General features: G+C 47.8%; 1 protein-coding gene across 2 annotated transcripts in view; it reads left to right on the top strand.

The window, feature by feature from the left end:
• HCN4 (hyperpolarization activated cyclic nucleotide gated potassium channel 4) overlaps positions 1 to 12,708 on the top strand; it is a 127,080-nt gene extending 114,372 nt beyond the window's left edge. For both annotated transcript variants that reach the window (XM_053365408.1, XM_053365407.1), the window contains 4 exons: positions 1,024 to 1,170; positions 1,857 to 2,097; positions 7,252 to 7,416; positions 10,655 to 12,708. In XM_053365408.1, coding sequence (XP_053221383.1) covers positions 1,024 to 1,170; positions 1,857 to 2,097; positions 7,252 to 7,416; positions 10,655 to 12,267 — 2,166 coding nt within the window. In that variant the 3' untranslated portion in view covers positions 12,268 to 12,708. The remainder of the gene's footprint in view (positions 1 to 1,023; positions 1,171 to 1,856; positions 2,098 to 7,251; positions 7,417 to 10,654) is intronic.
• Positions 12,709 to 20,269: the final 7,561 nt, after the last annotated feature.

Below are 20,269 nucleotides of genomic sequence, written 5' to 3'. Positions count from 1 at the left end.
TATGATATATGTTAATAGTAATAGTAATAATAATAATAATAATGGCAACCATAGCAACAATTCATTGGGTACTAAAACAACCAACTGCCCATAAATATTTATCAGGAAGAATTTCCGGACAGGCAGCAAGGAGCCTAAAGGCTAACAATTTTTATGCATCACCTTGAGTCCACTTTACAAACGCATGAAGTATAACCCTCAGATTTCAAAGCAATTGGAAGCCGAAATGTTTTGTGACATAAAAAATTATCTGTTTTGTTAATGAGCTATAATTGATCCTTTACCACAGCAATGGTAGTTACTAAAACGATCAGCTTGGCAGCACTGAGTAAATTAACATGTTTGGTGGGAAAGGAAACCATTTTCTGTATTCAGGCCCAGATGCGTGGAGTTGAACTTCTTGATGAGTTGCAGTCCAACAGTGGAGCCTCTGGGCTTATCATTGGCCTTTGTCTTGCATACATTCTGGCTCTGATTGCATTTCCCTTATCTCCCTCGACCCCCAGTTCCTTTCTGAAGTCGCTGCTTACAAGTCCACCACCACCACTCTTTATGAATTATTCTATGCATCTGATAGTCTTCAACTTGCCTCTTTGTTGGTTTTACCAGGAATCGTCACTAATGATCTGGTCCTGGGTGGTCTTCTTAAATTACTCACTGTCCCCATTTCCCTCTCTTTGTTTTTAGGGATGTGGTTTTTGTAAAAAAATATGTGAGTGTGCATCATTAGATTGGTTGCTCTGGGTTTCAGCCTCTTTAAGCCAAGCCTATAAAAGTCAGTCAAGACTGCAATCCGGAGCTTCACTGGACACAGTGGGACTTACATCTGAATATGCGTAGGCAAGGCTGGCACTAGGTTTCTGGGACGCTGGACCAATTTGACCCAACTCTTTCTGAAACAGCTTCTGACACTCTATGTGTTGGCTTCCTGCAGTCCCAGGAGAGGGGGGTGTCTAGTATGCCCTGGTCCATTTCGACACTCCAGTTAAAAGCCTCTTCCTTTCCTGCTTTCCTCCCACCCAGTACAAGCAAGTGGAGCAGTACATGTCCTTCCACAAGCTCCCAGCTGAGATGCGCCAGAGGATCCATGACTACTACGAACACCGCTACCAGGGCAAAATGTTTGACGAAGAGAGCATCTTGGGAGAGCTGAGTGAGCCATTGAGGGAGGTGAGTTGTGTAGGAGAGAGGCAGCCAGCATCTGACTGAGGGGTTACGCAACAGGGGGGGGGACCCCATTGGAGAATGAAGAGTGTGTCCAGCACACTAAAGAGTTAGGCCTGTGTCACTCTATTAAAGAAAACGTAGCAAGAGGTCAACAGATTAATCAACTCGCAGCTTTGTGTTAAGTTGATTAACCTGCTGATTGGTTAAATCTGTGAATGTCCACATAGGGGGAAGGAAAAACCCCAACAGCTTTCAAATAAGAAGCGTACAGTGGTACCTCGGTTTTTGAACATAATCCTTCCCAGAAGACCGTTCGGCTTCCAAAATGTTCAGAAACCGAGGCACAAAGGGAGAATTTCGATTTCAATTGAGAAAACTGAAAAACACACAGTGGAAGCCGTTCGACTTCTGAGGCACGTTTGAAAATGGAAGCATTTACTTCCGGGTTTTCGGCGTTCGAACACCAACACGTTCAGCTTCTGAGATGCTCAAAAACTGAGGTACCACTGTATCTCCTTTGTTTCTGGATGGGGAGAGTGGGTGCAGCCTGGGAAGAGTGTTATGGGCCTGGCTGAGAGGTCTGGAGGGCCACATTAGGCTCCCAGGCCTGAGATTCCCCACCCCTGGTTTAAACAAGCAAATAAAACCACAACCGCTTACTGAATTCCCTCCCCCTCTCTCACGACCAGGAGATCATCAACTTCAACTGCCGGAAACTTGTGGCCTCCATGCCTCTGTTTGCCAACGCAGACCCCAATTTTGTAACATCCATGCTGACCAAGCTACGTTTTGAGGTGTTCCAGCCGGGCGACTACATCATCCGGGAGGGGACGATCGGAAAGAAGATGTATTTTATCCAGCACGGAGTGGTGAGTGTGCTCACCAAAGGCAACAAGGAGACCAAGCTGGCTGATGGTTCCTACTTTGGAGGTAAGCAAGGCCTAGACTTTATGGATTTTACAACTTCATAAATGTAGTCTCACAGGGTTGTGGCCAATGGAGCCCTAAGTTAAAGTCGCTTAGCAGAAACGTTTTGCACCAGCAGAACACTGTTGTGCAAAAAGAATGCACAAGCAGGTTACTTTGTCGCCCAACAGATTGCAGAATCTGTTGCACAACAAATTTTCACTAGCACAACTGTTGCATTGGTGTCCTCTGTTGCATTAAAACCCACCAGTCTTCCAGCACAAGAATTCTTGCATTAGTGAACAGAGAATGTTGGATAAAAACTCCCAAGTCATTTATACCCAAATTCATTTTGAATATATTGAACAACAGGCCCTCACCTTTATAATACCAATGCATTTTTTAAAATGTACTGCATAATGCTGTGAGCTTATCCATAAATCCCATTTTTTTCCTAATCATTTGTTTCACTAGATTTGAATTATTATCTCCATACCAAAAACACCCAGAATCAAAAGGCAAATAACATTACAATATAACAGCCAAGCCAGTGGGTTTATCTTTAACTTTGTACATATACACACTGCTTTTGCGGGAGAAGCATCTGTGTGGGACACATAGCACCCCCTAGTGGTGTTAGCAGGGATTACATTAAGAGCCCAAACCGATAAACATAACAGGAGGTGTCACAAGCAATTCATCCTGTCTGTGGTGGGCTGTCATGATTTCTTCCCTAGGCTCCCCAGGAACTGCATCGCATAATTTCATGCAGCTTCCTAAAAGTACCATTCCTGCTATTCCTTGACAGGAAACTGTGGCAGTTAATCCAGTGAAAACCATCAGCCTATAAAAGTAGCTGTGGCTCAAAGAACTTCTCATATTTAGAGATCTCTAGAAAGGTAGCCTTGGAAACTCAGTGCTGGTTGTGACCCAACACGGTACAGATTTTATTTCTGTGCAGCTCAGTCTTGATGCTAGAAAGGTCAGATTCTTAACTGGCATAAGCCTTAGGCTGATTTTCCTAAATTTCCTGGTTAAGGCAGCGATGGGAAACCTGTAGTCTTCAAAATATTGCTGGACCCCATTTCCCATCATCCTTCACCACTGCTTATGCTGGCTGGAGCTAATGGAACTTGTAGACCAGTAACATTTGGAGGGCTCTCCACCCAACTTCCTGGGTGTAACACTGGAACTAGGAATTGGACCAGGCGAAAGCAGCTTTCTCTCTCTCTCTCTCTTAAAAAAATCCTTTTTATTTGATTTTTCCAATAAAAAGTTATAAAAATCCAAATACATATCCATATACAGAGATTTCTCTGAATCTCAGGACTCCGCCCCCCTTCCCTGGAGTCCTAATTTAAATATTTAAAACTGCATCTTCTTCCAAACTCATATCAGTCCATATTGTCCATGGTAATTGTTACACTGCAAGTGAAATCAAATTCCTTATCTGGAAAGATGGGAAGAGATCGAAAGCAGCATTCTCCAGCTGACTGCCCTCCAGGTGTTCTTGATCAATAGAGATACTCCCACCAGCTCCACTAAGCCTGGCCAATGGTCAGGCATGATGGTAGGTGAACATCACCTGAAGGACATCAGGTTAAGGAAGATTGGGCTATGGGATTTTGCTCACCCTTCCGTATCAGGCACAAATTCCTCTCCCTCCTTCACACCGATGGACACACAAACTCACATATACAGACCTCTCTCTGTCTCACTTGCTGTTGCGTATGGCCATCAGCATCCTGGACTGAGCTTGGTATACCATATTGGTAAATCCAATTCTGAAGATGAGTTTAATTGTGAAGCCCATTTCACTGTGACCTGTTTGAACAGGCCATGTGTCATATTGAAATTGCGTAGAGAAGAAAGGAAGAATTCGTGGGTCAAAAGGGAGGAGTAGATGAGCTTTTGCGGAATTCTTTTTGGCCAAAACCCAAGCCATAAAAGCTAGTTTTAGTTGAGCACACACTTGGTATATAGAAAGTCTTGAGTTCAGTCTTGTCCATCTGCAGTTGAAAAGGATCAGGGAGCAGGGGATGGGAAGAACCATTTGCCCAAGACCCTGCCGGTTTGAGTAAGCCAAGAGTTGCCAAATTTTATAGGCATCCATTTCTACGCACACATTCCTCCAATATATGAATTTTTGCAGACGTTGCTAGGTTGGAGATCTCCATTGCGAAAAATGGAGAAATTTGGTGAACTTCGAAGGATAATTTATTTTACGTGTTGCTTCGCAAAATGCAAATTAGGTTCTTCCTCATTAAAATGCAGGACAAGCTTGAATTCCTCCTCCATCCCTACCTGGCGTCAGCTTTGGAGGGGGAGTCACAAGTGCCTTTGGCTCAAATGCCATCAGGACAGGCAATCGTAACCCACTCTGATCATGAGGTCGTAAGTCAGATCAAACACCGTCAGCCCTCGGCCCCAGAGGGACTTGGCTTTGGCAAGATGTGTCATGACCTTCTGTTCCCACTTGTCTAGCAGAGGTGATTAGCATGCGCTGAATGAACTAGCCATGCCTGGAACGATGCTTGATAGCAGAACCCAAGTGGCTAATTAGATGAATGAATTACTATGTAGGAGAAAGGTGAGAACAGTCAGGAAATTACCAGATAGAGAGTTCACCCTATAAGCGAAAGAACCAAAGAAAGAAGTGTGATTATATACTTCACTGGATCGAGGGGGTGGGGGAGAGATTATACAGTACAGTGCATATAGGAAAATACAGAGAAGGCAGCCCTAAATGCACTAGTGAATGTTCTAGCCAGACATTTAGAACAAGTATAAAAATCCTGTATCTATCATCACCATGTATATGAATATGCAGCTCAACCAGGTGTGATGAGATGTCAGGGACTGGCTGCACACTGAGGAGTGGTGGCTGGTTACTGGGGAGGGGGCACCGGGAGAAGCTGGGTTGGAGACTGACTTTGAAGAAGGGATCTCAGTACATTTCTGAGCACAATTCAAAGTGTTGGTGCTGACCTTTAAAACCCTAAAGTATACCTGAAGGAGCCCAGTGTACCTGAAGGAGAGTCTCCACCCCCATCGTTCTGCCCGGACACTGAGGCCCAGCGCTGAGGGCCTTCTGGTGGTTCCCTCACTGCGAGAAGTGAGGTTACAGGGAACCAGGCAGAGGGCCTTCTTGGTGGTGGCGCCTGCCCTGTGGAATCCCCTCCCATCAGATGTCAAGGAAATAGACAACTGACTTTTAGAAGACATCTGAAGGCAACCCTGTTTAAGGAAGTTTTTAATGTTTGATTTTGATCCTATTTTAATATTCTGTTGGGGGCCACCCAGAGTGGCTGGGGAGGCCTGTTCAGATGGGCAGGGTATAAATAATGAAATAATAATAATAATAATAATAATAATAATAATAATAATAATTAAATTATCCCTGATCCAGAGGAGCCTGTAGCAGTCGGGAGACTAGAGTCAGGGGCAGGAGAAGTTGTGCAGAGTCAAGGGCTTCTACACCCCCTTCTCCTGCCCCCCCTCCTGCTCCACTGTCTCCCAGGACCAGGAGAGGATTGAAGAGGGAGAAGCAGAGGCAGTTACACGCAGGCACCGTCTCTGCCCACTTGCTCACAGCTTGGGTGGGGGGAGATACATAAGCCGGGGGCGGGTCTCTCCGTTTGAGTTCCTGTCTCATCAGGTGCACACCTAGGAGTAATGAGAGACATAGGACTGGTGGACATGCCTTTCCCTAACTTGTATGTGTACTTTTGACGATAAAGAGTTAATTCTTTGCCCAGGACATTCCTGGCCTAACAGCACCATGACATAAACTCACAGTAACCCTCTCTGATCAAGGTTCCAGGGGCAAGCTGCAACCCTCTAGGGCAGGGGTCAGCAGCCTTTTTCAGCCATGGGCCGGTCCACCATCCCTCAGACCATGTGGTGGGGCAGGCTATATTTTTTTTGGGGGGGGGGAATGAAAATGGGCCAGACTATATTTTGAAAAAAAATACGAATGAATCCCTATGCCCCACAAATAACCCACAGATGCATTTTAAATAAAAGCACACATTCTACAGTGGTACCTCAGGTTACATGCGCTTCAGGTTACATACGCTTCAGGTTACAGACTCTGCTAACCCAGAAATAGTACCTCGGGTCAAGAACTTTGCTTCAGGATGAGAACAGAAATCGTGTAGCGGCGCCAGCGGGAGGCTCCATTAGCTAAAGTGGTGCTTCAGGTTAGGAACAGTTTCAGGTTAAGAATGGACCTCTGGAACGAATTAAGTACATAACCAGAGGTACCACTGTACTGATTTGCACCCTTCCTTTGCCTAGCAGGAATGTGTCTTTGAACTTTGATGACACCTCTTGCTTGCTTGCCTAGGTGGAGGGGTGCATGAGTATGTGTGGAATCTATCCTACTGCCCCCCTTTTTTGTTTCTTGCCCTGCTTATCAGTGATATACACCCTCCAGAATATTGTCCAGAAGGGAATACGGCTCTGGGTCTGAGAAAGACCACCCACTCCGTGGGTTTTGGAGAATAGGGACCCTCTGGCTACAATTCTGAATTACTGGACACAGAAGAATGGTGGGAGGTGCCATTTGGGAAACCCCCAAGGGAAGAAGGCTCAGAGCCAGGGGATTGGTGGTGGAATGACGATGAGTGGTCAGAGGCAGAAGACTGGGAAGAGGTGGTGTCGGAAGCTGAAGGGCTAACAGGCCTTAGTGAGCAGGGAGAGTCTGTGGCAGAGGGAAGTTCAGAATCAGAGGCAGAAGCTGAAGCAGGAGAGTAGGCAGACCAAGAGGCAGAGATGAGTCAGGCTGGTGAAGAGTCATCGGAGTCTCCCGCTCCTGCTGCAACAATCTCCCCTCCTCCCTTTTCTCCCAGAACCAGAAGAGGTATGAAGAGTGAGGAGCATAGACGGGTGTGTCAGTGGAGTCTTGGATTGTTTGAGAAGGACCTGGTGAGGAGGAGATTTAGTCAGCTGTGGGAAGGTGGGGATCTTCAGTCTCCACAACTGTCTCCCAGGGCCAAGACCTACCAAGAAGAGTTGCCATACTCATTAGGTCTGGCACCCCTGAGCAGGTCTTGCTTGCTTCTTCTAATAAAGCGTTAACTTCATTTCCTTCTTGTGATTTATTGCTGGCTGGCACCCTGACGTAAATGCACTTGCAAAGCAATAAATGCCATGGTGTTTATTATGTCATTCTAGAAATTTGCCTGCTGACTCGTGGCCGGCGGACGGCGAGTGTGAGAGCCGACACTTACTGCCGCCTCTACTCCCTCTCGGTGGACAACTTTAATGAGGTGCTTGAGGAGTATCCCATGATGAGGAGGGCTTTTGAAACGGTGGCCCTGGACAGACTGGACAGAATTGGTAAGTGGCTCACATGGTTATTGAGTTACCTGCAAAGTCATACTATGCAAACTCATAGGTAGAAGGAAGCACTGGAAGCAAAATTCAGCACCCAGAGGTTCTCAGCTTCTATGTTTTAAAAAGCAAGTTTCTAGTCCTTGTCGTTCTTCAACTTTCTTCCACCAACAAATCCAGGAGAGAAGATAATTTGAATACACAAAACAAAGCCAAACTCATTTCCCCCTCAACCATGCAAGAGAGATAAACAAAAGACTTAAGCTTTCAGCCCTCCTGACTGCAGAGACAAAACCGTTAAACATGTAGCTGTTGTCTGGTGAAATCTTCAAAGCCTAACATTTCTTAGTGTCAAATGGAATGGCAGGAAGTAGAACTCCAGTGCCTTGGGTTGCTTTTTATTCTTCCCAGTGACTTTAATAGAAAGAGACAAAAACTATACAAATCAACCACATTTGCAGGTTGCAGTTTTTCTTGAAAAGCAGGATTTGGTTTACCTTGGCGCAGAATTTTGATTATTTTTGAATGCAGGTTACTTGGCTCCTGGTTCTACATATGGCAGATGTGGGTGTGCTGTCCTTCATTTTCTCACCCATCCATCTATGTCCTAACTCATACGTTACATTCAGCGCTGCTTTCTTGGGGGTGGGCCACAGCTTAGTGGTAGAGCATCCTTTTTGCATGGCAGAAGGTCCCAGGTTCAGTCCCTGGCATCTTCAGGTTGACTTTGCATCCGTCTGTCTCAGGAGGTGATGGAGGAGTGTGCCTTTGGGACTGATGTCGAACTGTTGGAAGCTCACAGCACCTGCTGTGGCTGTAGAGACTGATATGGGAGAGCCATGTTTTGCTGCAGCTGGGGCAGATGAAGGTGTCTGGTTGTGCTGCTGCAGACGAAAGAGCCTCCATTTGAAACCCTGAGGAGCTGCTGCCAGTCAGTGTAGGCAATACTGAATGAGATGGGTCAATGCTCCAACTCCATATAAGGCAGCTCCCTGTGTTCTTAATGTGTGTGCAACAACAGCACACTATTTTACCTAGTACTTCTTCATGCAGCGCAAGAGGCAGTGGTAGCTGCCACTGAGCAACAGCCCTTCCTACGCATTCTCTGCATGGTTAGAAGTTCCAGAGGAAGTGCTAGATAGATTTGGCTTAGGTATGTCTCATACTGCCTCTGTGGAACATTTGTGTGTGGCATTGGGGACAAGGCGCATGGATGTGTGGGCTGCACACTTTCACAGGAGCAGGTGAGCTTTGAGTATGTTCTGCATAGGTAGAAGTGCCTTAAGGTCCATAAATAGCAACACCCTAGTGGTCCCGGGCCCTAAGGAAGTCAGATTAGCCTCAACCAGAGCCAGGGCCTTTTCAACACTGGCCCCGGCCTGGTGGAACGCTCTGCCTCATGAGACCAGGGCCCTGAGGGATCTGATTTCTTTCCGCAGGGCCTGTAAGACAGAGTTGTTCCGCCTGGCCATTGGCTTGGAATCAATTTGATTCCCTCCCCCTCTTTCTTTTTTCCTTTCTCCTCCTGTGAAGAGGCTGCATCTTAATGTTTTATTTTAATCTTGTTTTTTAAGTTGTATTTTAACCAACTTGTTTTCTTTATGGGTTGTTAGCCCGGTCTTGGCTGGGGAGGTATTATTATTAGCTGAAGCAACACAGGTGAGTTCAGAAGAGCACAATAGAAATTGTGCAGGCAGCTCTAGTCCAACCCAACACTGTATCCAAAGTGGGGGAGGGGAGTTGTGTGTGTTTTAAATTCAGCTTCCACAAATCTCTCCAGCGATGCCACTTGAGAACCACAGGGCTGCTGCTGTGCCATGATGTGGGCATCCAAGAACAATGCAAGAATACAAAAGGACTTGAGGTGTGTGGGGGGGAGGCCTGTAGCTGCCTGGATTTCTAAAGCACAGCCCAAAAGCACATGACCAGGACAGAATCAGAGGGACACACAAAGGCTGCTGTTAATCACTGGAAAATGCTAATAATTGCAAGCTTAAAATGCGATTAAGTGATACAGTTGTGGATAACTTCATTCCCCACCCCAAATGGCACACACACTTTGTGTGATGTGCTGGAGCCCTGTTGGGGGTGGGGGGAAGAGAGAGAGAGAGAGAGAGAGATCTTGAGGCTGGTTGCACCTGACTTGGCTATTCCTCATAAATCTCGCCCTCTCCCTTTTCAATGTGCCCAAATTCTTTGTGCAACTTCGAACAGCTTTCTAAAACAAAGCGCACACTTTTTCGGGAACATTGCTCAGGAAGAAAATGAAAACGCTTTCTTTCTCCTGCATTTGTTTTGCAGCAGATAAGAAACAAGAAAATGCTCCCCCGAGTTTGTCCTTAATGTAATGGAGGGAGAAGAACATAACAAAAGAACTTAAGGATCAGACCTAAGCGGTGCTATTTTTCTAGAAAAAGAGGTGCCAGGAACTCACCGTGAACACCTTTCTTGTTCTCTTACCATGGCAATGGAGCCCACCTAAGAGGTGCCAGAACTGAGTCCCAGTGAGTTCCTGCTGAAAAGAAACCCTGGGCAGAAAGGCCACCAGCCTTCCCCAGCCTGCTGCCCCCAGTCAGCATGGCCAGCGATCAGGGATGAAGGGAGTTGTAGTCAAGTATGCCAGTGTGGGACGGAGGTGGCGCTGTGGGTTAAACCACAGAGCCTAGGACTTGCCGATCAGAAGGTCGGCGGTTCGAATCCCCGCGACGGGGTGAGCTCCCGTTGCTTGGTCCCAGCTCCTGCCAAACTAGCAGTTCAAACGCAGGTCAAAGTGCAAGTAGATAAATAGGTACCGCTCTGGCGGGAAGGTAAATGGCGTTTCCGTGCGCTGCTCTGGTTCGCCAGAAGTGGCTTAGTCATGCTGGCCACATCACCCAGAAGCTGTATGCTGGCTCCCTCAGCCTATAGAGCGAGATGAGCGCTGCAACCCCAGAGTCGTCCGCGACTGGACCTAATGGTCAGGGGTCCCTTTACCTTTACCTTTATGCCAATGTGGTATATTGGTGAGAATCTTAAACTAGGATCTGGGAGAATGGGGTTCAGATCTTGACTCAATGACCTCTTCTTCCACTGCTCCCCTCCCTGAAACTGATCTTGAAAGAAGAATAGGGTGGGATGTGCTCATGGTTACAATGTGGGTATGGTCCCAACCCACCCCCACCCCCTAAAAGGTTGGCGATCTCCAGTTTGGGCCTCTAGGAGGCCCCTCATTGCAGTTCTTAATTTTTTTCTGCTTCCTTCACAGGGAAGAAGAACTCCATCCTGCTCCACAAAGTCCAGCACGATCTCAACTCGGGCGTCTTCAACTACCAGGAGAACGAGATCATCCAGCAAATTGTGCAGCACGACCGAGAGATGGCCCACTGTGCGCATAACGTCCAGGCTGCCGCTGCCGCCGCATCAACACCCACGCCGGTTATCTGGACGCCACTGATCCAGGCCCCTTTGCAAGCCGCAGCGGCCACCACATCCGTAGCAATAGCTCTCACCCACCACCCTCGCCTCCCAACGGCCATTTTCCGCCCGCCCGTCTCTGTTCTGGGTTCTCTGGGGCAGGCCCCGAACCAGACTCCGAGGCAGCTGAGGAGACTTCACTCCTTGGTGTCTTCGGCCGGGCCTTCCATCGTGGGCTCCCCTTCAAGCACGCAATCCCAGCAGCACACCCCGGGGGCAGACACCCTCTCATCGTCCTCCTTCCAGATCCAGCAGCTGGCTGGCTTCACGGCCTCGGCTGGCTTGGGCCAGTTCCACCGGGCTTCGGCCGGCTCTCCGTCGGCTGCCTTGACTCAGCAGCAGCCCTTGGGGAGCCCGTCCTCGGCAGGCCTGGGCCTGTTGCACCAGGGGCCTTCGGATTCCCCAGAAGGGGTGGCTCAGCAGCAGGCTCCCGACAGCAATCTCCTGAGCGGCTTTGGCCCCTTCCAGAAGGCCCCTGCTAGTTCGCCATCCACCGCCTTCCCCCAGCTATCCTCCAATTCCCCCAGCAGCCCCCTTGGCCACACGCAAGCCGCTTGCAGCAACAAGCCCGCCCAGCCAGGCCAGGCCCAGCAGCTCTCAGGGACTGGAGCCCTGGGAGGGACGAACCACTTTCCGTTGCCTCCCTCCTCAAGCTCACCACCCTCCAGCTTAAGCCAGCTGGCACAGGCCTCCGGAGGCTCCCCGTCGGCCTCGTGCCAAACCCAGCCAAGTGCATTAGGACCTTCCGCTTCTCCTGCTGCGACCGTAGCTCAGTTGCACCACGAAAGGTCACCCTTTGCCTCTATGTCTCCTTTGAAACAGCCCACCGGTGCCCCTCCTCCGCTGTTCCCACCCTCAGGCCTTAGCCCTCCTAGTCAATGTGCTGCAGCCAGGACTTTGCAGTGTGCACCTTCTGGGGCAAGGGGCTCCCACGGATCTCTGCTGATGCCTCAGACCTCCAGTCCACCTCTACAGGTCCTTCAGCCCAGGAGTACGCCGCCGCCGCCGCTTCCACCGGGACGGTTAAGCCAGGACCTCAAGTTCATCTCTGCTTCCCATCCATCTCTGCCCCACGAAACGGCTCAGACTTTAAGCCGAGGCTCTTCTCCCCACTCCTCTAGGGAATCTGTTTCTAGTTTCTCATCTTTCTCTGGAGGAGGGGGAGCAGGAGGAGGAGGAGGGACCAGGCCTCTAGGGAAGCCATACAGCTCTGTACCAGGGCGAGTGACTCTACCACGCCAGATGTCCTCAGGTTCACTGCCTCCACCACCTGCATTTGAGGCCAGTTGCGCCATCCCCCCACCTCTGACTGCTGTCGTGACTGCTGTCGAAGGGAGGAAAGGGTCTATAGGGCTCACTGGGGAACGAGAGCCCATCCGATCGAAACTGCCCTCCAATTTGTGAGATGCTCTCCTCCTCTCCCCCTCAACTACATTTTCTGGCCGCCATCCCTCTTGGCCACAGTTTGGAGGAGCCGGTTTTATTTCATTTGTGCTTTTTAGATCCCAATAGACTTTTACATGACTCCCATTTTCTTCATTTGTTTTCTTCAAGCTAACTATGATTAGAGGTTTAAAAAAAAAAAAGGGAGAACAACAGCAGCAAAAAAGATAACCAGGTATTCTTAGAGCTATAGATTTTGAGTCACTTTCTTTTATAGAGTATTTTACTACACGGAGCAAAAGATTGGGGGGTGGGGGAAGGAATGTAATCAATATGTGATAATAATAAGAACAACTCAGAGAGTAGATGTGCAGCTGATGTAAAGGATAAAGATAAGAAAATTGGCTCCCTTTGGAGAAACAGATCTCTCATTGATGTAAATCAGTGCCAGGAATCCCGTGTCCACCTGCCAAATTTCCAATTACATCTGAAGAGGTTACACGTGGGATCTCAGAAAGATATACAAGTAAGAAGAAAAGAGAATTCACTCCCCTTGAGGGGGAATGAAATACGTCGAACCAAACTTTCACAAATTGCCAGAATCGAAATGGTTCATACCTCTAGACCCTCTTTCCACTAAATTTGTGGAGGGGTTTCTTAAACCTATTCCACCCCGTCCCCTGTTGTTTTTCTGCTGAAAACACACTCACTCAGTCTCTCTCTCTCTCTCTCTCTCTCTCTCTCTCTCTCACACACACACACACACACACACACACCTCTCTAGGGATGGAGGGGAAATTTGATTCAGTTTGCATTTAAAGGCAAAGCTATCAAATTCACATTTTCTGAAATAGTATGCTAACCAAAACAGCTATTATTCAAAATTCACATTTACCTGAATTTTGCAATGCAGTTCTCTAACTTAACTGAATAACAATTGTAATTGTATATTAGTCAAAATCGTGCATTAAAATGAATATTTTTGTGAAAATGGCATAAAAAAGGCATTATGTTAGGGAAGATTGCTTGCAGAAATGTGCATTAGTCAAAACAGCAGGCAAAAATGCATCTATTGGGGGAAATGCTGATGAATTTTCATGAGGACTTAAAAACAAATCACACATTGCTGCAAAATGGAGAACTGAACTTAAGCTTGGGGAAAAGAAGAGAAGGTGACAGAACCGAAATTGACAGATTCCCTTCCATCCCTACAACACCTCGCCCTCTGCACTGAACCCTACTGGGGGGAAACTACAAGTGCTTGTATTCTTTCCCTTGCACAGCTTTCAATGGAATAGTGAATGGCACGTAGAGAAGGGGCTGTGAAAGGGAATAACCCCTCACCCTCCAGATGCTATTGAACTACAGCTCACAGCATCCCTGGCCTTTGTCTGTGCTGCTGGAGGATGATGGGAATTGGAGTCCAACAGTATCTGGAAGGGTCACAGGTCTCCCTTGTCCTACCTAACCTGTGCTCATCCTTCACTTCGGATTCCAGCCTCAGGACCACGATATTGTGTTTGGGTTTTAAAAACTGACCCCAGAAAACAGCAAGCAAACTTCAAATAGTTCCACCTAGTGGTCAACTCGCCACTAAGACTTTGAAGGGGAGGGGAGGAGCAAGCAAATTCAGAAATCAACACTGGGACATGGCAAAACTTGGGATTCAGAGGTCTGCAAAACATTTGATGTCAGTACTCAGTTTCTGCTGCGTTTTGTGGAAGGGCATTAGCAAGACTTTGTTCCTAATGCATTTGTTGCTTTCAGAAGCTCTGGGGTTTTTTTCTAAGCTCCTTCTAGGCCAAACATGATACTTTCAATGTTCTTCCGTTGTATCCATGATTGCATGGTTGGCCAGTGGGGCTCTTTGGGCCTGTTATGCCCTGCTGAAATTTTAGCAGCAACAGACAACCTCGGCAAAGAGTGCAAAATGATGAGAGTGTTTGCCTGCCCACTGAACAAGGGACCTCCCATTTTACCGTTCATTTCGTATGTGATGCGCCAACTACAGAGGTGTGCCCAACCCTCTTGCATCAGACTGGCTGGCACATCCATGGGCATTGCAGTGCTCTTAGCATGGCAACAGGGCTGTGATGAGCTGCCTGCTGTTGTGTGGAGGCCAAGGGCTTGCGGGGGCGGGGGGGGAGCATTCAGTAAGAAAATGTATTTGACAGTCCCATCACACTCGGTCCATCACACCACCAAGGAATCACAGCTAGCGTCACACACACACACACACACACACACACACACAGTTTGAGGGTGTCCTCCCATCAATACCTATTTTTATGACGACACTCTCAGTAATTGCACCAGCCCTGCCATATATGTGTTTCTGCCCCTGTTTTGAAAGGGCTGCAGAAACCAAACTTTACTGTGTACAATGATAATGAGCAATAAAACTCCCGCAAGGCTGGGAGGATCCTGTGTGCTCCTTTAGGTAGATTTTTGAGCATCCCTGATCAACAGAGGTCTCCATGGCCCAAGATAAGTCCTTAATGGATAAACCAAGCTGGTGGGCAGATACCCCATGCTGCAACCTCATCACTCCTGTACCAATCCATTTCATCTTCCCATCTTCCCTACCTTCCTTTCAACATGTGTCTGTGCGTACCTGGAGGGGGAAATGGCCTCTCCATCTCTTGCACCTTGTTTTCCACCAAGTCGTCCTGCTCCTCTTTGTTACCCAGGTTTTCCAAGATTCTTTCTGCTGTTCCACAGATCCAGAGCAAAGAGTTAGGAGACAGCCAGGCTATCGGTAGCGGTGCCAAAACTCACCAGAACAATAGTATTGTGGAATCTTCCTGCTCCCCTGGGCTTTCCCCAGTTCGCTTGATTTTATACCAAAATTTTGTTTTTGCAAAAAAAGAAAACCACAAAAAAACCTCTTGATATGTGCCTGTTATCTCCGAATGTTTGCCCCCCAAATATAGCCAGCTGCTCCTGCTTTTAAGCGCTTTGCTGGGTTGGAACTAAGGTGTAATTCAAGCTTCGGTCTTCCTTACAGATTCAAGGGAACTCGGTGGGGGGGGAGGGGAGGGGGATATTTTCTACTAAAACAGATAATACAGCTATATAGATGTGTGTGTGTACAGATGTGTGTATGCTGCAAACACATATGCATCTATATGCATACAAACCTGCACATACATATATATATATATATATTCTAGTTTTAAACTATATGCCAATACTGACCTTCCTTGAAGGGGCCATAGGCAGCTAAAGTTAGTTGTTGCGATTAAGTGCAGGTTGAAAGCAATGCAGCAAATTCAACATGTCTAAACTTAGGCCTGTGGAGTGTAGCAGGTTGGAGCGTCAGGAGTCAGACCAGGGAGACCTGGGTTCCAATCCCCCCCTTAGCATCAAAGCTCGCTGGCTAACTCTAGGCCGGCCAATCTGTTTCCGTCTAACCTACCTCACAGGGTAGGAGGGAGGCATGCCTGCTTCCCCGAGACATCTGGAGCTAAGCGAGGTGCGTGTAAAAAGGCAACAATACAATTGGCCCCATTGCTTCCATTGGACACACCTTCCTTTTCAAAATGCTTAAGCAGGAGTAGCCCATGTGGTGCCCTGCAGATGTTGTTGCACGCCAAGTCTCCTCAACCCCAGCTAGCCTGGCCAATGGAGCCACAGACCAGCAACATCCGCAGACCACTGTGTTGCCTACACGGTGTAGAGGAGTATTGTGCCCCATCTCATGCCCCCAAAGGAAAAAACGAAGGCACCTGCAACCAAAATGGAGAGATCAGCTTTGAAGATTTTTCTCTCTCCCCTGGCCCCCACGGGTAATCAAGATATTTTGATAGAACTCAACAGCTTCTCTCCCAAGGGATGAAGGTGAATAGTTTGCAGGTGGCCAGTACAGTGAGGAATTATGTGCTGCGCAATACTACATCTTTGAGCACATCCTGGAAACTGGGATGGTCACATCTGCATTCAGAGTACACCCCCCCCTGCCCCTGTTCCTCCTTTCCCCAGGCACCTGCTTTCCCAACTGCCTCTCTTGGAATTGAGAAAAAGTCACCCATTGTACACAGGTGCTTTGGCTTGGTTTGACGATAAACGATGTTCAGGTTTCTGAATTCTGCTGCAGCAGGTACCAAATCACTAACCACAGCTGAAGACCCCCATTAGGTTTGACCCAGTAGCTAAAAAGTTCGGGGGGTTGTGTTTTTTGGGGTGGGGGTGGGGAAGTGCTGTAGGGTTGGGGTTTGAAATATAAAAACAGACATAATAAAACAAAATCTTAGTAAAATATGTCTATTTCTGTATCTGTATCTGCTTTCTTGGCCAAGTTTCCAGACTTTGAAGGACAGTATCAAGATACGGTGGAGGCCAGGCCATTAGGGAAAATGGGGCGCAATTTTTTCCATTCGCCATCCTCGTTTTTCACTAGCACTCTCACAGGAGAGAGGGAGAGGCCCATTTCTGCCCTCACCAACACTCTTGATATAATCCCACCTTCCTTACTTTCCTAAGTGCCCTTTACACATTGCAACATGGTGTTGTTGCAACATGTTAAACATCACAGTGTCTCAGGCTCCTCCATACAACCTGTTTATTGAGAATTCATCCTGCTTTGCTTGCACAAAGCATATCTGGCACATAGATTGTATCTGCTCCTTATTGCATGTTCATGCTGGTTTGTTTGTATGACAATGTATGTATTGTATCACTTCCCACCCCCCACCCGTTTCTTCCCATTCACTGCGTACATCATTCATTCACTGCAGCGAGCAAATCAGGATGAGTCATTGTGATAGAACCTCCCCACAAACCAATCAGAACGAAAGCTCAGTAAAGACCAGACTGAGCCTAACCTCTGCATAAGCTTTGTGCAAGCAGATCAGGATGAATGCCCAGTGAATAGGTCTGTCCGGAGGAGCCTGTTATAAGGACAGTGACCATTTAGAACAGGGATCAGCAAACTTTTTCAGCAGGGGGCCGGTCCACTGTCCCTCAGACCTTGTGGGGGGCCGGACTATATTTTGAAAAAAAAATATGAACGAATTCCTATGCCCCACAAATAACCCAGAAATGCATTTTAAATAAAAAGACACATTCTACTCATGTAAAAACACGCTGATTCCCAGACTGTCCACGGGCCGGATTGAGAAGGCGATTGGGCTGGATTCGGCCCCCGGGCCTTAGTTTGCCTACCCATGATTTAGAACAAGCAGCTAAATGAAGCAACAGCCACAGGTGCTGTGATCCCTGTGCTTCCCTTTTATATAATTCAGCTTTACGAATAAGTGTGGCTGAGTGTGCCTCTTTCTGTACTCCTGGGCTCGCGCACAGGCATGTAGTATGCAAGCCTTTTAAAAAGCAGCAAAAGATTCGTAGGATAGCAGAGTTTCTCATTTGGGCACTTCTCATGCATACTATCATTAATGAAAATTATACGGATGGCAAGAGAGATCCTGGCCTTCTCTTATGGCACCATGAGCTGATATTTTAAATGTTTTCTTCTTCTTTGTGATAACGCCTGAAATCTGCGCAAACATTTGTTCCTTTGGTATTATTGCTGTTATTGTTTCCATTTTTTTGCTATCCAAAAAAAATCCTCAAAGTGGTTTAAGTGCAATAAAACCACATCAAATGGTTCACATAACAAAATACATAAAAATATCCGTATTCCTAAACATAATATAAAATTGGAGAGCACTGCTAAGATTCCAAACAACACAACCAACCAACCAACCAACCAACCAACCAACCAACCAACCAACCAACCGTGCATCCAGCCACACTAACCATCCATTTCACACAACCACTACAACCATTCGCTGCCTCAAGCATTAAAACCAGGAAGCAAGTGTAAATAAACCACTCACACTCAACAATATTGCAACTCAAGTGCAAGAAATAAGATATGTGGTGTAAGTCAGGAGTCAGGGAGGCTTCTACAGCCTGGGAGCTGCACACCCATGGCAACCTGAAGGCTGAAGCTGGGGTGTGCAGGGCCAGAAGCAAAAAGTGGGTGGAGCAATAAATGTACATTTTACCTTTGTTTCTACCTGCACAAACCTACCTACCTCTATCCTCCATCCAGGCAAGCGAGAGGCATCACCAGAGTTGAAGGACACATTTTAGCCAGGCAGAGAAACACCCAAGGAGCAGGCAGCTGTGGAGGGTGTGTATGGCATGGGAAAAGTCTTAAGAGCATTTACAGTGGTACTTCGGGTTAAGAATTTAGTTCATTCTGGAGGTCCGTTCTTAACCTGAAACTGTTCTTAACCTGAGGTACCATTTTAGCATCTTAAAAAGCAGAGACATCACCTTGCCAACAAAGGTCCATATAGTTAAAGCTATGGTTTTCCCAGTAGTGATGTATGGAAGTGAGAGCTGGACCATAAAGAAGGCTGATCGCCAAAGAATTGATGCTTTTGAATTATGGTGCTGGAGGAGACTCTTGAGAGTCCCATGGACTGCAAGAAGATCAAACCTATCCATTCTGAAGGAAATCAGCCCTGAGTGCTCACTGGAAGGACAGATCCTGAAGCTGAGGCTCCAATACTTTGGACACCTCATGAGAAGAGAAGATTCCCTGGAAAAGACCCTGATGTTGGGAAAGATGGAGGGCACAAGGAGAAGGGGACAACAGAGGATGAGATGTTTGGACAGTGTTCTCAAAGCTACCAGCATGAGTCTGACCAAACTGTGGGAGGGAGTGGAAGACAACAGTGCCTGGCGTGCTCTGGTCCATGGGGTCACAGAGAGTCGGACACGACTAAACGACTAAACAACAACAACCACTTTAGCTAATGGGGCCTCCCGCTGCCGCTGCGCCACCGCCACATTTCTGTTCTCATCCTGAAGCAAAGTTCTTAACCTGAGGTACTATTTCTGGGTTAGCAGGGTCTGTAACCTGAAGCATCTGTAACCTGAGGTACCACTGGATTTGCCCACCTCAACCTGGGCCAGAGGTTCCCCACAGCAGTAAATGAAGCCTGGATTTTAGGAGTACATAAATGAGAAGGCCCTCCTCCTCTCTCAGGCACACACTCGCACACAAAGCCGGCAGGGATCCCCCTTCCTCCCCCAGCATCAATGTGGCTTCGGAAGATCCCAGCCTTGCGGAGCCCCTTGTGCTCTCCAGCTCCATGGAAACACCAGGCAAGCAGAACACAGCGATGAGCGGGAGGGCGGCTGCTGCTGCAGGCTGGCCGCTGCTGCGCTCTGGGAAACCCTGAAGCGGGGAGGTGCCCTCTCCTTCACCCTCCCCTGCCTCCCTCCCTCCCTCCCTGCTGTGTCCTTTATGGGTGGAAAGAGATGCATTTAAAGGAACCAGGCTGGGCAAGGCAGGATTCCTCCCCTCCCCACGCACAGCCCTCTGGCATCTGCAGGAAATGAGGCAGGAACAAGGTGAAATGTGCTTTTCTCTCTCCTGAGCGCATGCTGTGTAAGTAAGAGGGTACAAAAGGCAGTTGTGCCTGGGAAAGATTCATTTGGGGGACCCTGGAAAACCAGTTGGGCAGTACTGGGCTGATGGGCTATTTATGTACTTACTATTATCAAGGGACATGGGTTGCGCTGTGGTCTAAACCACAGAGCATAGGGCTTGCCGATCAGAAGGTTGGTGGTTTGAATCCCTGCGATGGGGTGAACTTCTGTTGCTCTGTTCCAGCTCCTGCCAACCTACCAGTTTGAAAGCATGAAGTGCAAGTAGATAAATAGGTACCACTCCAGTGGGAAGGTAAATGGTGTTTCCGTGCGGTGCTCTGGTTTCACCAGAAGCAGCTTAGTCATGCTGGCCACAGGACCTGGAAGCTGTCTGCGGACAAACGGCAGCTCCCTCGGCCTATAGAGCGAGATGAGCACAACCCCAGAGTTGTTCGCGATTGGACCTAATGGTCAGGGGTACCTTTACCTTTACTATTACTATTATCACCACTACTGATGATGTAATGGAGGGAGAACCCAGCAGCAGTCCTGGTTTGTGCAGTCAGGAACACAGGGACCTGCCTTACCAGAGTCAGACCCTTGGGCCCATCTAGCTCAGTGTGGTGGCTCTGCAAGA

The sequence above is a fragment of the Podarcis raffonei genome, chromosome 14 (genome assembly GCF_027172205.1).
Source record: "Podarcis raffonei isolate rPodRaf1 chromosome 14, rPodRaf1.pri, whole genome shotgun sequence".
NCBI classification, from domain to species: domain Eukaryota; kingdom Metazoa; phylum Chordata; class Lepidosauria; order Squamata; family Lacertidae; genus Podarcis; species Podarcis raffonei.
This window is presented reverse-complemented; position numbering and strand designations above follow the sequence as displayed.